This window comes from Crocodylus siamensis, chromosome 4, assembly GCF_052110815.1.
Source record: "Crocodylus siamensis isolate JL-2025a chromosome 4, ASM5211081v1, whole genome shotgun sequence".
Classification (NCBI taxonomy): domain Eukaryota; kingdom Metazoa; phylum Chordata; order Crocodylia; family Crocodylidae; genus Crocodylus; species Crocodylus siamensis.
The window spans coordinates 22,931,125-22,945,511 of NC_143398.1; the positions used below are offsets into that span (position 1 = coordinate 22,931,125).

The 14,387-nt window shown below is 47.6% G+C and overlaps 1 protein-coding gene across 3 annotated transcripts in view; it reads right to left on the reverse strand.

Annotated features, from left to right (window-relative positions):
• Window positions 1-14,387, reverse strand: part of FBXL13 (F-box and leucine rich repeat protein 13) — a 195,991-nt gene that overhangs the window by 129,124 nt on the left and 52,480 nt on the right. For 2 of the 3 annotated variants that reach the window (XM_090041954.1, XM_090041956.1), the window contains exons 8-9: window positions 3,199-3,294; window positions 2,216-2,351 (exon numbers count right to left, since the gene is read on the reverse strand). In XM_090041954.1, coding sequence (XP_089898080.1) covers window positions 2,216-2,351; window positions 3,199-3,294 — 232 coding nt within the window. The remainder of the gene's footprint in view (window positions 1-2,215; window positions 2,352-3,198; window positions 3,295-14,387) is intronic. The other variant, XM_090041955.1, reaches the window with a different exon arrangement.

Below are 14,387 nucleotides of genomic sequence, written 5' to 3' on the forward strand. Positions count from 1 at the left end.
ACAAACAAACAAAAACTCACCCTGAAGCTGACATTTGGCATGGAAATTAAGTGAAATTGTTTAAGTTTGCCAAAGTCATATGCCACTGAAAAAAATTTTCTTTGAACGGAAGTTGTTAAGCAAACTTAATTGTAGATGGTACTACCCACAACAAAAGTAAAAGGTCCATCTGAATCTTGCTGACGAAGGCACGTCATTCCAGTAGCCAGTGACACACACTAAAGTGATGTAGCTAGCAACGCATCTATCTGTCAGAATGAGCAGGTACCATTTACAACTTGGTACAGCGCTGTTCAGAGTGTGATGAAACCTCCTCTTTTGTTTCCATGTGCTGTCTCATCTTCTTGCCATTTGAGTCATCTCTCAGCCATCCACAAATACATCTCTTCCCAAACAGCACCAAGACAAAGCCCCTTGGACCAAAGCGTTCAGGTAACTGAGCAGCCTTGCAATCTTTAAATGTCTCTTATAAATTTAGGCTAAGTACACACATTCAAAAAGCAGAGGCAGAATAAATCCAAACTATGTGGGTTTCTTTAAGCTGCGCAGATTGGATCCAGAGTCAACTGGAGTGTGCCCTGAAGCAACTGCAGGCTGGGTCCTCCAAAGAGATGCTCTGGCACCTGGCCAGAGTGTCTCTATGTCCACCCTGTGCCCCTGCTGCCCCAGCATGCTGCCTCAGTGTGTTGGAGCAAATAGGAATGGGACAAGGCTTACCCCCCGGTAAGTAGGGATGTGGGATTGTGTGTGTGTGTGGATGTGGGGGGACTGCTCAGGAGGGGTGGGTCCCTTGCTCCCCCTCCCCCCCCCCACCAGTCTCCCTTTCCCCCAACAGCAGCAGCAGTGGCCCTCGGGGCACTTAGGCCCTCCTACTGACAGAGCCCCTCCAGTGGTGTGGTGCAGCCCCAGCTGCCTCAGACCACCTGTGCCACGTGAAGCCAGCTCGGCCAGGCCTAGGGCACATGCCTTTGGGCAGGACTGAACCATTGTTGCTGCTACCCAGGGCCCCCAACACCGCACACGAAAGCCGTATGCCCTTTGGCTGGGCCAGGTTGTTCCACCCACTGCTTTGTGGCTCTGAGCAGTGCCAGCCCTTGCTGTTTTGCTCCCTGCACCTGTACCCAGGCCCCAGTGATCCGCACAGGCCAGATCTAGCCTGCCAAGCACTTTCATCTGGCCCATAGGACCCCCCAAAAAACTGTGCCCCACCCAGACCTTCCACCCATGAGGATGGGAGCGAGGCACCCACGTGTACACACAGCACCCAAAATGTACCCTACTGTTTTGCTCCCACCCTTGTGGACTGAAGGGTCCAGCCAGCTAGTGTGCAGCTTCCATGCATGGCTACTTCTGCCATAGGCCCTGGGACCTGCTTGCTTCCCCAGTCTCCTGCCGACTCCAGGCAGTGGGTAGGGAAGTGGTGCGGGGCAGGGCTGCAGCTGGGAGGAAGCACAGAGCATGGAGCTGGGGTGGGCAGCGTTCGAATGTAAGGGAGAGTGGTACACAGCCCCACCAGGCAGTGGCAGCAGCAGTAGGCGGGGGCGCTCAGGGCACAGGCACCCAGTGGGGCACGGCTCCGGCCAGTGCTGCGCATCACAGTGAGGGGCTCAGTCTCCGCGTGGCTGCCCGTATTGCCAGCACTCCCTGGCACTCGCACGCAGCCTCTGAACTCACACAGCAGGGAGGGAAGCCCCACATGCTGGAGCCAGGTGCCTTCCCTGCTGGGGCTGCGCAGCACCGGAGAGAAGCTTCAGGCTCTGGAGCTGGCTGTCTTCCCTGACTGGCAGGGGAAGACGTCTGGGGCTTCCCTCCCCTGCAGCACACCCCTGTGACTGACTTTAAATTGTCTTGCAACATCATAGTACTGTACATCTGAAATCTGGTATAATTACCTCAGTATCATTGGATTCAAGCATGTACATTTAAGCAGATGCTTGCATTCTCATGCACTATACTATATTCACAGTGCGTCAGACATAAAACCTTTCTACATGACTTTACTACTTTTCAGTTATAAAATTGTGATGGGGCCTAGAAGTGTGGATGGAAGGAAAAGCTGCTTAAAGTAATGTTAACCTACTAATTCCACACTCTCACTAATTCACTGTGACTGAAATTATAGGGAACTATATGTGCTGTAAAGTAAAGAAAAGGTAGTGACACTGTAAAGAAAGTGAGATAGGAGGTAGAAATAAAAAGTATTGAAAAAACTTACCAATACTTTTAAAGCTGGGCCAGTGAAGAGAAGAACAACCGCGAAGATTCAAACGTAACACATAAGGACGCCACTTCTGCAAAATATTAACTACTGTTTTGTCTTGAATCTTGTGTTTTACTGCAGAAAAATCAATCTAAAAAATTAAACAATGCAGATATCTATATATCGTACAGGTATCTAAAATATAGACATACATGCAAAATACGTTTAATTATTTAAAGAACTAAATGTTAAAAATCTGCTGTGCAGTCTCAACATCCAGGTCTTGCAAACACTACGCACATCTGTATCTTTACATATATGAGTAGCCTCACAGAGTTCATTAAAAATATTCACACATATAAATAAAGTATTTATGAAACTAATGCCTAAAACTTATATTTACAAACTGGGGCATTCACTAGTCCACAACTATGAGCATATGAGAGCAGGATATCTGAACAAAACAAAACCTAAAAAGAAACAAACCAGGGCACACACACCACCACTTGTTTATTCATTGTTTCTTTATGATGTATAAAAATGTAAAACCATTAAAGCTTTTTGCGATTAATTTTTTATCTTAGAAATATTATGAACATAAAGTCTTTTTTTCCAGTAAAATGTCATAGCTATGGTGTCTACTGTCCAGCTATCTTTTTAGTCACAAAACACTAGTCTCTTAATAAAGTGGAATAATTGTTCCAGTGACATCACCAGGAACATTCCAATTTCTACAGAACTGTTTACTGTTTTTATGTGAAGAAGAGACCTGTAAAACTTGTTGGGGTTTCTGGTACTGAGAAATAAACTAAAACATACTACATTCTTATACATTCTTATACAGTATCTTACAGAAAGAAAAGGTACTACTGACGATTGCTTGTTTTTGGGGTGCTTAGGATTTTTAAACATAACCTGATCATTTCATCCTTACTCTCTGAAACTTGAAATCAAACATTAAAATTGGTACAATGTCAGTTTCAGACTGGCTTACTTACATCACTCCATAATGAACTATTTTGTGTTATTGACATCCAGGTTCTGCTAACCTGAGCACACCTTGCTAGATCAATTAAGTCTGTGTAGTGAAAAATCTACGTTGGGAAAAAAATAGAAATATTGTTTAAGAAAGACCACTAGACTGAAAAACAAACAAACAAACAAACCAACAATAAAACATCAACATCCAGTACTTATTCATCAGTCCAAAATAGTAAACTTATAGTTCTTTTCTCATCAAATTTCACATCTCTAGATACAGTATACCAAACTAGGAGTCATTTTCTCCTCTGGAGCCATGTAATAATGTCAGGGTAAGATAGGATGCAATGGGTTTAAATTGTAACAAAGAAGATTTAAATTCTCAAGAAAAACTTTCTAACTATAAGAACAGAAGGACAATGGACCAAGCTGCCTAGGGAAACTGAGGAATCTCCTTCACTAGAGACTTCCAAGACTTTGTCTGGAATGGTCTAGAAATAGGGCGTCCTGCCTTGCGCAGAGGGTAGGACTAGATGACTCCAGAGGTTCTTACCAATCCTATAATTCTATAAGGCACTGCAGTCATATTATGACCAAATGCTTATTAGAGCAGTCAAGGATGCCATTTTCCCAATTTAGTCAAATAAGGCAGATTTTTAAAGGAGACACAAGCAGGATACAAAGGGCACACCTACACAAGATGCTACAGCGCCATAGTGACCGATGGCAAAAACCGTGGTGCCATCACTACGTCACCGTAGCAATGCACTCTCTCGCTAGGGTGCATTGCTATGGCAACGTAGCAGCCAAAAATAACCATGCATGGCCAGCATACAGCATTATGGGTTGTTACTGCACCATCTTTTAGTACTTCCAAAAGGAAGTACTAAATGGCGATGCAGTACCAAAGGTGCTGTACAGCCATGTGTAGACACACCCAAAATGTCTTAGCTTGCAGCCCCTTTCTCAAGCTTAATTCAGCAAGGGCAAGTTCAGCTATGATATTATCTTACTGATCTCTGTTAAGAGATTGGTAAAATATTTGTTTGACTGGTAGTGTGTTAGTAGGCACTGAGTAATTTTCCTTTGGTCACAATCTATACTCTAGAAATACCAGTCTGAATTTCCTATTCTACATCCCTCTTGCATTACTGCTTTCCAAAAGCGCTTCTTCATAAAAATTTTGGAAGTGGCAGAATTGGCTCTTTCCAGAGATTATAGCCTGAAATTAGTCATTCTGATGGAACATAAAAGAGATGTTATTAGAAAAACTACAAATTTTGGCCCTCTCATACTATATTGGTGAAAATATGAAATAACGTATAGTAACACCAAGAACTTGAAAATCACCCATGAACAATGAGGTGTTTTCACCATATTTCTCAAAACAATGGATACTGGGATTTTAATGTTATTTCCTAACATTTTTAAATTCAGGTGTTCATCTACTGCCTAAAGGCTAGAGCCAGAAGTTAAACATAAATTGATATAAGTGATCAGAAACATAGGCACTGAGCATGTGGGGACCCAAGGGCCCTAGCCCCACTCAGGAGGAGGGTAGGGTGACTACCCATCCTTACTTGGGCAGGAAAGTCTTGAAATGGAAATATCAAGTCCCAGTCCTGGGCTGTAGGACTCAAGGACAGCATTTGTCCTGGATTCCCAGTATTGTGCAGGGATCCGGGTTTTCCGTTCACCATGGAAAAATGTGAGAAATGGTGGGTTTCCCCTTGCAGGCTGGCAGAACTACAGACTGCAAGGGGCTGTGGGGAGTGGGACACAGGGGGTACCACGTACATGTGTGTGCATGCACATGTGCATGTGGCCAAGAATACGGCCCCAAACAGCAGTGGAGAGCAGCTCCCCTAGACTTACCCTGCAGGTAAGTCTAAGAGAGGGTGCAGATTGAGACTCCCACAGTGAGGGAAGTAACGGGGCAGGGGCTGGGCGTAGGGACTCTGCCCAGCCAGGTCGGTGCATGGGGCCCAGGGCTGGTAGTGTGGAGTGGAACAGAGCCATGGGAGGCTCATTCATGGGGTGGGGGGCAGCTCCCTGCCATGGTGCACACTCCTGGGGAGGGGGGGAATGGGGAGGTGTGTGCCTCCCAGATTTATGCACAGGGTGGAGGCAGATGTGGGCTGCCCACTGTAGGCCTAGGGCTCCCTACCCTGCCGCCCTCCCCCCAGGAGCCCCACACTAGCCACGCTGCCATGGTGAGGTAACCCCTGCCAACCCAGCAGCAGCGGAGGCAATGGGATAGAGTTGTGCCCTCCGCTACTGCAGGAGGGCAGAGGAAGCCTCACCACAGCAGGGGTGCATGACTGCCAGAGGGGTGGCAGTAGGGTGCCTCCAGTGGGCGGTCTGCATCTGCCCCTGCCCCCCACCCACTCAGCTCTGCTCTGGCTGTGCCATTGAGGGGGGCCATCATCTTAGCAAAAATAAAAGATCATAGAATCAATGAGTCGGAAGGGACCTAGACAGATCGTCTAGTCCAACCCCCTGCCATGGGCAGGAAGGAGCACTGGGGGTGGCAGGGGTCCTAAGACCCCAGCCAGGTGCCTATCCTCTTGAAGATCTCTGGGAAGCCTATTCCAGGCTCTGGCCGCCCTTACAGTGAAGTAGTTCTTCCTAATATCTAACCTAAGCCATCCTCCCTCAGCTTGTGGCCATTGTTCCTGGTGACTCCAAGGGGGGCCCTGGTGAACAAACTTTCCCCGAGTCCCTGCTGGTGACCCCTGATAAAGTTGTAGGCAGCCACAAGATCCCCCCTCAGTCTCCTCTTGTGGAGACTGAAGAGATTCAGGTCCCTCAGCCTCTCCTCTCAGGGTTGGCCACGGAGGCCCCCAACCATATGAGTGGCCTCCTCTGGACCGTCTCCAGGTTCTCCACGTCCTCCTTGAAGTGCGGTGCCCAAAACTGGACACAGTACTCCAGCTGCGGCCTGACCAGCACTGCATAGAGGGGGAGCAAGACCTCTCTGGACCTGTTAGTGATGCCCCTGTTGATGCAGGACAGGGTGCGGTTGGCTCTGCCTATTGCTTCATCGCATTGGCGACTCATATTCATCCTGGAATCAATCCTGACTCCAAGATCCTTCTCTGCCTCTGTGCTGCTGAGAGGGTCAGCCCCTAACCTATAACCGTAATGCTGGTTCCCTCTCCCCAGCTGCAGCACTTTGCACTTGTCCTTGTTGAACCGCATCCTGTTCAGATCCGCCCATTTCTCTAACCTATCCAGGTCTGCCTGGATGCGGTCCCTGCCTGCCGGTGTATTCACTTTACCCCACAGCTTGGTGTCATCAGCGAACTTGAACAGGGTGCTCTCCACACCCTCGTCCAGGTGGCTAATGAAGATGTTGAACAGCACCGGCCCAAGGCCCAAGCCCTTGGGGACTCCGCTGCCCACACCCTCCCAGGTCGACATTGATCCGTCCACCACCACCCTCTGGGTGCACCCCTGGAGCCAGTTTGCCACCCATGTGCCCGTGCATTCATCAATGCCACAGTCCCTCAGCTTGCCCACCAGAATTGGGTGGGACACTGTGTCGAAGGCCTTCTGGAAGTCCAAGAAGATGACACTGACTTCTTCCTTCACATCTAAGCTCTTTGTTACCTGGTCATAGAAAGAGACCAGGTTAGTCAGGCAGGATCGGCCTGGCACAAACCCATGCTGGTTACCCCTCAACATCACTTCCCCTGCAGGGTTCTCACATATGTGGCCCTTGATAATTTTTTCAAAGACCTTCCCCAGCATAGAAGTGAGGCTGACTGGCCTGTAGTTGCCAGGCTCTTCCTTCCTCCCCTTCTTGAAAATAGGGACCACATTGGCCCTTTTCCAGTCCTCAGGGACTTGGCCAGAGCACCAGGAGTCCTCGAACAGCCGTGCCAATGGCTCCGCAATGACACTACCCAATCTGCTCAGCACCCACGGATGAAGGTCATCCGGGCCGGCCGATCTGGACACATCTAAGCCCTCCAGGTAATCCTTAACTAGGTCTGAACTAATAGTTGGGGGACTCACATCCTTCCCGGGCTTCTCTACACTGTAACCCGAGAGCACCCCATTGTCAGCAGACAGGGACATGGAGACAAAGAACTTGTTGAAGAGTTCTGCCTTCTCTCGCGCGTCCGTCACCAACTGCCCTGCCCTGCCCCGCCCTATAGGGGTCCAATGTTACCCCGAGGCTTCTTGCTACCTATATACTTGAAGAAGGACTTTTTGTTATCCTTAATCCCAGAAGCTAATCTAAGCTCCAATGCTGCTTTAGCCTTCCTCACCAAATCCCTGCAAGGTCAGATCAGGGAGGTGTAGTCCTCCTTTCTCTCTGCCCCCTGCTTCCACCGCCAGTATGCTTTTTTCTTTGCCCTCAGGCCAGCCTGGATATCGGCACTCAGCCATGAAGGTTTCTTGGACCCTTTTCCCGCCTTCCTGCACAGAGGAATTGCATCCTGCTGCTCCCCAAGGATAGCCTCCTTGAGGAAGGACCACCTTTCCTGGACCCCCATACTAGCTCCGAGTGCCTCCCTAACTACTGCCCTTTCCTAAAGTCAAGCATTTGCGCTGTGCTAGTTACCCTCCCCAACTTTCTCTGAATAGCAAACTGGATCATTTCATGATCACTGTCCCCTAGCCTCCCTTGTACTAGATGGTGCCTACTTGGAAACCAGTCCAAATCTGTAACACAATAGTTCAGAACACATAAACCACTTTCAAAATGGTCAAAAACTGGTTTAAAATAAATCTGGATAGATGTAATATCAGACTTAACTCATTTAAGTTAAATCAGTTTACTGAACTTCTGTCCCAGATCCCCTCCAGATTCCAGTTAACTCACAGTCCCCCAGCATCCCAGGATGCTTTGCATCTCCCCTGCAAATCCTCCTTTGCAGGGCAGGTGGCCCAGCCTTGGCCCAAGCTGTCTGCTCCAGCCAAGCAGGGAGGCATGCTCTAGAGCACTCCCCCCCTGGCTTCTGGCCTGGGCCATTGCAGGCATGTGGCTGTATTTCCAGAATCAAAACTGAATGTCTGTTTGCTTGCTTATCAGTTCAATTTACACAATTTAGACTAACCTACAAAGATTAAATTGATTTAGCCTCAGGCTTTTTAACCGTCCGTACTTAGCTAAAATGTTCAGAAATCCAGGCTCTGGTAGACCAGGTGGGAAACAATACGAAAAATGAGGAATGCCTCATAAACAGCACTGTACCAGAAACTGCCTCTCATATATTGAGGGAATGGCTATTCAAGTCACTGTTGTTGTTAGGGTCCAGGGCTCAAGAGAAGACAAGAAATCTGCCAGATCATCAGGCTTTAAAATTAAAGCTAACATTTTGATTTCCATCTTAAATTACCTTTATGGATTGTTTTTATATATGTAATTTAAAAGCCTTCAAATTTAGCCAGTATCAATTTTTAAATATATACATCTATAGAACTGCATCAAATGTCAGAAGTCAAATCCTATCTTACTAAGGGCCTGATCATCATCTTTGGCAGTTCTTACTGAAGTCAAATAGGAGTGTCAAGTGTGCTCTGAGAGCAACAGAAGTGAGGCATGAGATTCCCCCATGTGAGGAGGTAAGTGCTCTCTTTCCAGCACCCTGCTACACCAGCAGCACCTGCATCTGCTCCTCTGTGGTCTGTCACTGCTAGTGTCTTCTCCTACTTATCCCCACCCCGGGCAACCTCTGCTTGGGCCAATCTTCATGGAGACACTGGCCCCATGCTGTCATGGCCCCGCCGCTCCTGGGGTCTCCATGGAAACCAGCCAGAGTGACATGGCAGGGGCTGCTGGGAAATGGAGCCTGTCATGGGCCCAATCCAGCCCAGAGGCTGGACTTTACCCACCCTTGGGATAAGCTGTAAAGGTGCACAGCAGGGGTCAGCAATCCCCAGCATATGTGCCAGAGCATGGCATGCAAGGCCATTTTGCTCAGCATGCTACCACAGGCCAAGCTGTAGCCAGGAGTCTGCAAACAACTGCACTGGGCTCTGTAGCCCTGGCATCAGCTCCATACAGCCAGCAGGTACATGCACACCTCAGAGCAGATGGTGGGGTGGGGCCAGGGTTGCGCTACCTCAGGCCCCTCCCTGCTATCTGCTCTGAGGCACGTGTGCACCTGCTGGCGGTACAGAGCTGATATAGAGGCCCTGGTGCAGGGGCAGCACAAGTCTCTTCCAGGTGGGGAGGGGCTGGTGAGGTCTGGGCTTGGCTGAGGCAGAAGATTCCACCCCTCCCAGAGCTGTCACCACCCACCCAACCCGTGCACCTGAGCCTGCCCCACTGTCACCCACTCCAAGCCCAGCCCCAGCCTACCTCTCCCCATTAGGAAGAGGCTGGTACCACCCTTGCCAGGAGTACCGCACCTTTGTGGGATCAGCTCTGTGGGGCGGGCAGCAGCAGCAGGGGTGCTGGGAGGGGTGGCTATGGGGGGAGCTTTGTTCACTCGGCTTCCCTCCCCTCCCCCAGTAAGGTACTGGGAGAGAAACTGTACCATGCATAGCAAAGCAAAGCAAAAATACCATGGGTGGGGGGGAAAGGAGAGGTGCCATTTTGCTCAACCCCTGTTGTTCATATGGTACTGGGTACAGGACTACCTGGCTTCTATGGCTGAGCTGTGCCTGCTGTAGCAAAAACTCCCAGAGGCAAAGAGCATTGTGGTGCAGCTGCTGCAGCTGGTGTGCAGGAAATTTTCTTCCTTAACTGCAGTAGCAGCTTCTGCCAGAGTGCAGGTAAAGTACCTTTCCACCCCCTAGCTCTCCAATGGTCAACACTCTGACCAGAGAACTGGGGGAGCTCACTACACCTCTGTTAAGGGCTACTCACGTCTGTGGTATCAAGTCAAAGTGCTTCCCAGTTTAAGCTTAACATGAACATACAAAAGCTTGACAAAAATGTATGAAAAACAAGCTTAATACTTTTCTTTTCTCATGTTTTCCTTCCTGAATAAAATAAGGCATTTAAAAGTCAAAGCCTTTTGGGGTGACAGTTTATTAATTTTAACAGTGATAAATGTGAAGGGCTCATTAACAAAACTATACTGAAGTAACATAAGGCAATGATATTTATGAATCATCTAAATGTTACAGTGTCATTTTTTATTAGGCACTGCTATATTAGAACAATGCTAGAGATGGCTGAAGATATGATCTCATTAGGTTTGGCATTAACCCAGGGAGAGTTTGGGCCCAATTCTCTGAAATACTAATGATGAGTCCAAAGAGTTTTTCACATCAGGAAATTTAACATTATTTAACCTTTTTTTTTTTTTTTTGGGGGGGGGGGGGGTTGGGTTTTTTTTGTGGGGGAGGGAGGAAGGGGTAGAGTCCCATTAGGACAAAGACTAACAATGTACCTTCTGTGGTACTAAATTTTATTTCTTCTTAATACAGCTGGGCTGAAATTTTTATTCATAAGAAGAAGCATGCTTGCCAAACTCATCAATACAAGGATTCTTTCTGTTACATTTCTTGCCAAACTGCATGGAACAAAACCTATATTTTCAAGTTACTAAGGATCCCTGCCAGATATCCCACATATTGCAAACAGCTTTAGGCTGGATTCAGTAAAAGACTTTGGCCTCTACAAGTTAGGTCCTACAGTGCCTAATTTTGTGGGCACCTGGATTCCAGAGTAGAAGACAGAACTGTGGTAGGCACTTACTGTATATGCAGGAATAGTTCACCTAAGAAGGGTGACCACCGCCTCCCCACCAACCAATCCCCCTCCCCCCACAAATAAATCAAATAACAATACCACCACACTCAATGAGCAAGGAGATACTTAAAGCTGGCCAGCAGGAAGGACATGTCCCCACCACATTGTCTTAGCAGGAGTGTCACAGCTTAGAATCCTCTCCAGAGAGATGTTATCAGGGAACCAAGCAAAGTCCTTTTTTATTTCTATTTTAATTTATTTTCAGGAATAGTGGTGGTGCCTCCATTTAATAAACAGGTTATTGGTTAAAGCACTAGGTGAGAAAAAAGCCTCCAGTTTTATGCCTTCCTGAGCGTCAGGGGGACTCAAGCCCATATCTCCCACCTCACATGAGAGTGTCTTACCCAGTAGAATAGCTATGGTGGGATGACTTGGGCAGAAGCCCCCAGCACCAACTTGGGGGGTGATAAAATAACTGTTGCTGCTGCAGCCACACAATCATGCTGGCAGCACAGCAGCAGCCAGAAGTTGCCACTGCCTCCATATATCCCACTGTCCCAGGCACCAAGCTGCCTTACTCCTAAGTTATGTGTAACTTCTGGGCTTACCCACCAATGAATAGGCGCTGACTTTTAATTTTGCCACAGGAGTGGCCTAAGATGATGTCCCCTAGCAGCACAACTGGGACAGAGCTGAACAGAACCCATAGGGAGATGGGGGTGGGCCACTGCAGGCTAGGGGCTCCCTGCCCTGCTGCCCACCCCCCGGGAGTCCCACCCTGGCCACACCACCATGGCAACATGCCCCCTGCCCACCTGGCAGCAGCAGGGGCACAACTCCATACCACCTCTGTTGCTGCCTGGTGGGCAGGGGGCAACTCATCATGGCAGTGTGGCTAGCGCAGAGGTCCCACGGGAGGGGAGAAGGGCAGGGAGTCCCGACCCACAGCAAGCAGCCCACATCCATCCCCGCCCCGCTTTGAAAGCTGAGAACCACATTATCCCCCCACCCCCGCCATGTCCCCCACCCTAGGAGTGCACACAACAGCGGGAAGCTGCCCCCTCACCCCCTGGACAAGCTACCTACAGCTCTGTCCTGCCCCCCATCCTGGGGAAACTTGATTGTCTGCATTTTAACCAATGACAGTTTGCATTCAAGAGAACTACCCATATGAGTAGGGACTCAGTGTAACTGGTGGGGAACAGAGGATGGCGAACAGGGTACCCACCCCAGGTGTCATTTCAAAGTATAGATACATATTGAGTATTATAGAATCATAGGAAAGGAGAGCTGGAAGGGACTTCAGGAGGTCACCCAGTCCAGACCTCTGCTCAGTAGCTTTTTATTGCAACAAGAGTATGCTGTTGGCTCACATGTATCTTATGGTCCACTGTAATCCCCAGATCCTTCTGTACAGCCCAGCCAATCATTCCCCAGTCTAAATTTGTGCATGCCGTTATTCTGTCCCAAGTGATTTTGCACTTACTGAATTTCATCTGATACATTTCAGACCATTTCTCAAGTTTATCCAGGTCATTCTGGATCCTAGCCCTACCCTCCAGAATGTTTGCCATTCCATCCAACTGGGCACCATCTGCAAATTTTCTAAATGTGCGTTCAATCCCATTGCCCAAATCATTAAGGAAGCTCTTAAACAATACTGTACATAGGACAGAACCCTGGGGAACTCACTCAATACTTTCCCCCCAACTAGACATGAAACCATTGATGATTAATCATTGGAACATCATGCTCAACCACCTCATGCCATATGTATATCCACCTTGCAAAATTTAATCTATTTTGTACTTCCTTAGCTCAGAGCTGTTCAACTTGCAGCCCACTAGCCAAATCTGGTCCCCAAAAGTTTACTGTACAGCCTGTGGTCTCCTTCCCAACTCCCTTCACATTGCCCCTGGTTGCTCCTGACCCAGAAGCCAGGAAATAGTGAGTGGTGCTACACACACAGTGGGGGAGAGCTGGACTACCTGAACTGGTATGGGGGGCTTGGCATGATCCATGTGCTCAAGAAAGCAGGGGAGATAGGCTAAAACCCTTGCTAAAATTAACGTATTACATCTCCCCCCATCCTCAGAGCCTGCCACCTTATCAGAGAAGGAAATCAGTTTGGTCAGGCATGATTTGCTCTTGCTCATGATGCCTGTTCCTGATTATCTTGTTTTCTTTCAGGTACTTCAAAATAGATTCCTTGATGACCTGCTTCAAAATCCTTCCAGGTATTGAGGTCAGACTGACTGGTCTCTATTCCTCAGGTCCTCCTTCTTCCTATTCTTACAGTTGCCCTTTTTCAACCACTTGGGACCTCACCCAACCTTTAGAAGCTCTCAGAGATGACAGCCAATAGCTCTCAGATGATCTCAACAAATTCCTTTACTACTCTAGGATGTGTGCCATCTGACCCTGCTGACCTGAAAGCATCTTAATCTAAGAGTTACATGTATTAAGTCCCCTGGATGCTTTAAAATGGCTTCAGGGTGCTTTAACTAAATCTCATCAAATGAGGTTTAGATAAAGCATTTTATAGCCATTTTGAAACATGCAGAGGATTAATACACTTAATGGTGAGGCATTTTAATTAGAACAGCTGCCTGGGAACCTCTCAAATTGAAATGGTATCTCCCCACCCAAACCGCCAAGCACATGTATAGACAGCCAGAGATTACAACCCAGGAATCCCCCCTCCTTGATAAATGTTCTAACTACAGGGTCATGTATCTTCCTTCCTGCTTGCCTAATTGGATTTATTTTCTTTACAGTGGCACAACTTCAACTGGCGGGGAAAAAAATATTCCAACCAAACCTAGTCCATAACATGGTGGTTAGAGCGCTGTCCTGGGAGATAGACTTGTACCAACTCAAGTTGAAGAGGACTTGGATCCAGACCTCCTATATGCTGAGTCAGTGCTCCAACCATAGGGAGTTACTGTATAAAAGCTGAGCCATACCACTATTACCACCTCATATGGCTCCACTGTAATAAGCTCCAACTGTATTCTGGGAGGTGCCTAATTTTGTTGATGTGTATTAGGTGTAGTCTGAAGACACATCCTGAATTAGTTCCCCACTCCAACCCCCAGCCCCAAGGCACTGAGATATTCATTCATTCAGTTGTGGATCCCAGTCATGTTTAGGAGGTAGTTAGGCACTAAGTTGCTCAGAAGGGGGCAGTACTGGGAGTACACAGAAGCAAGACACTAGGCATTTTGAAAGCCTTAAAATTAAAACAGTGAGGCAGCTTACGAATTTAGGCATCAACACAGCTACAAAGCAGCTGAGTCTTGGACTTAGTTACATCAATTTTATCTAAAATCCTTTTTTAAAAAAATGCCCAACTTCTTAGTGCTTTGCTTGGAATGTCCTAAATAATACTTTGATGTAAGAATCTAAAAATGGAGGAGAACAGACTATCAATTTAAATGTATTTTCCTATTAAGTTAAGCCTGATACCAAGTTGTCTCCAAACTGCTGTTTCTAATAATCTTTCTTGAAAAAATTAGACTACAAAATTTTATAAATCTCAACATGTTG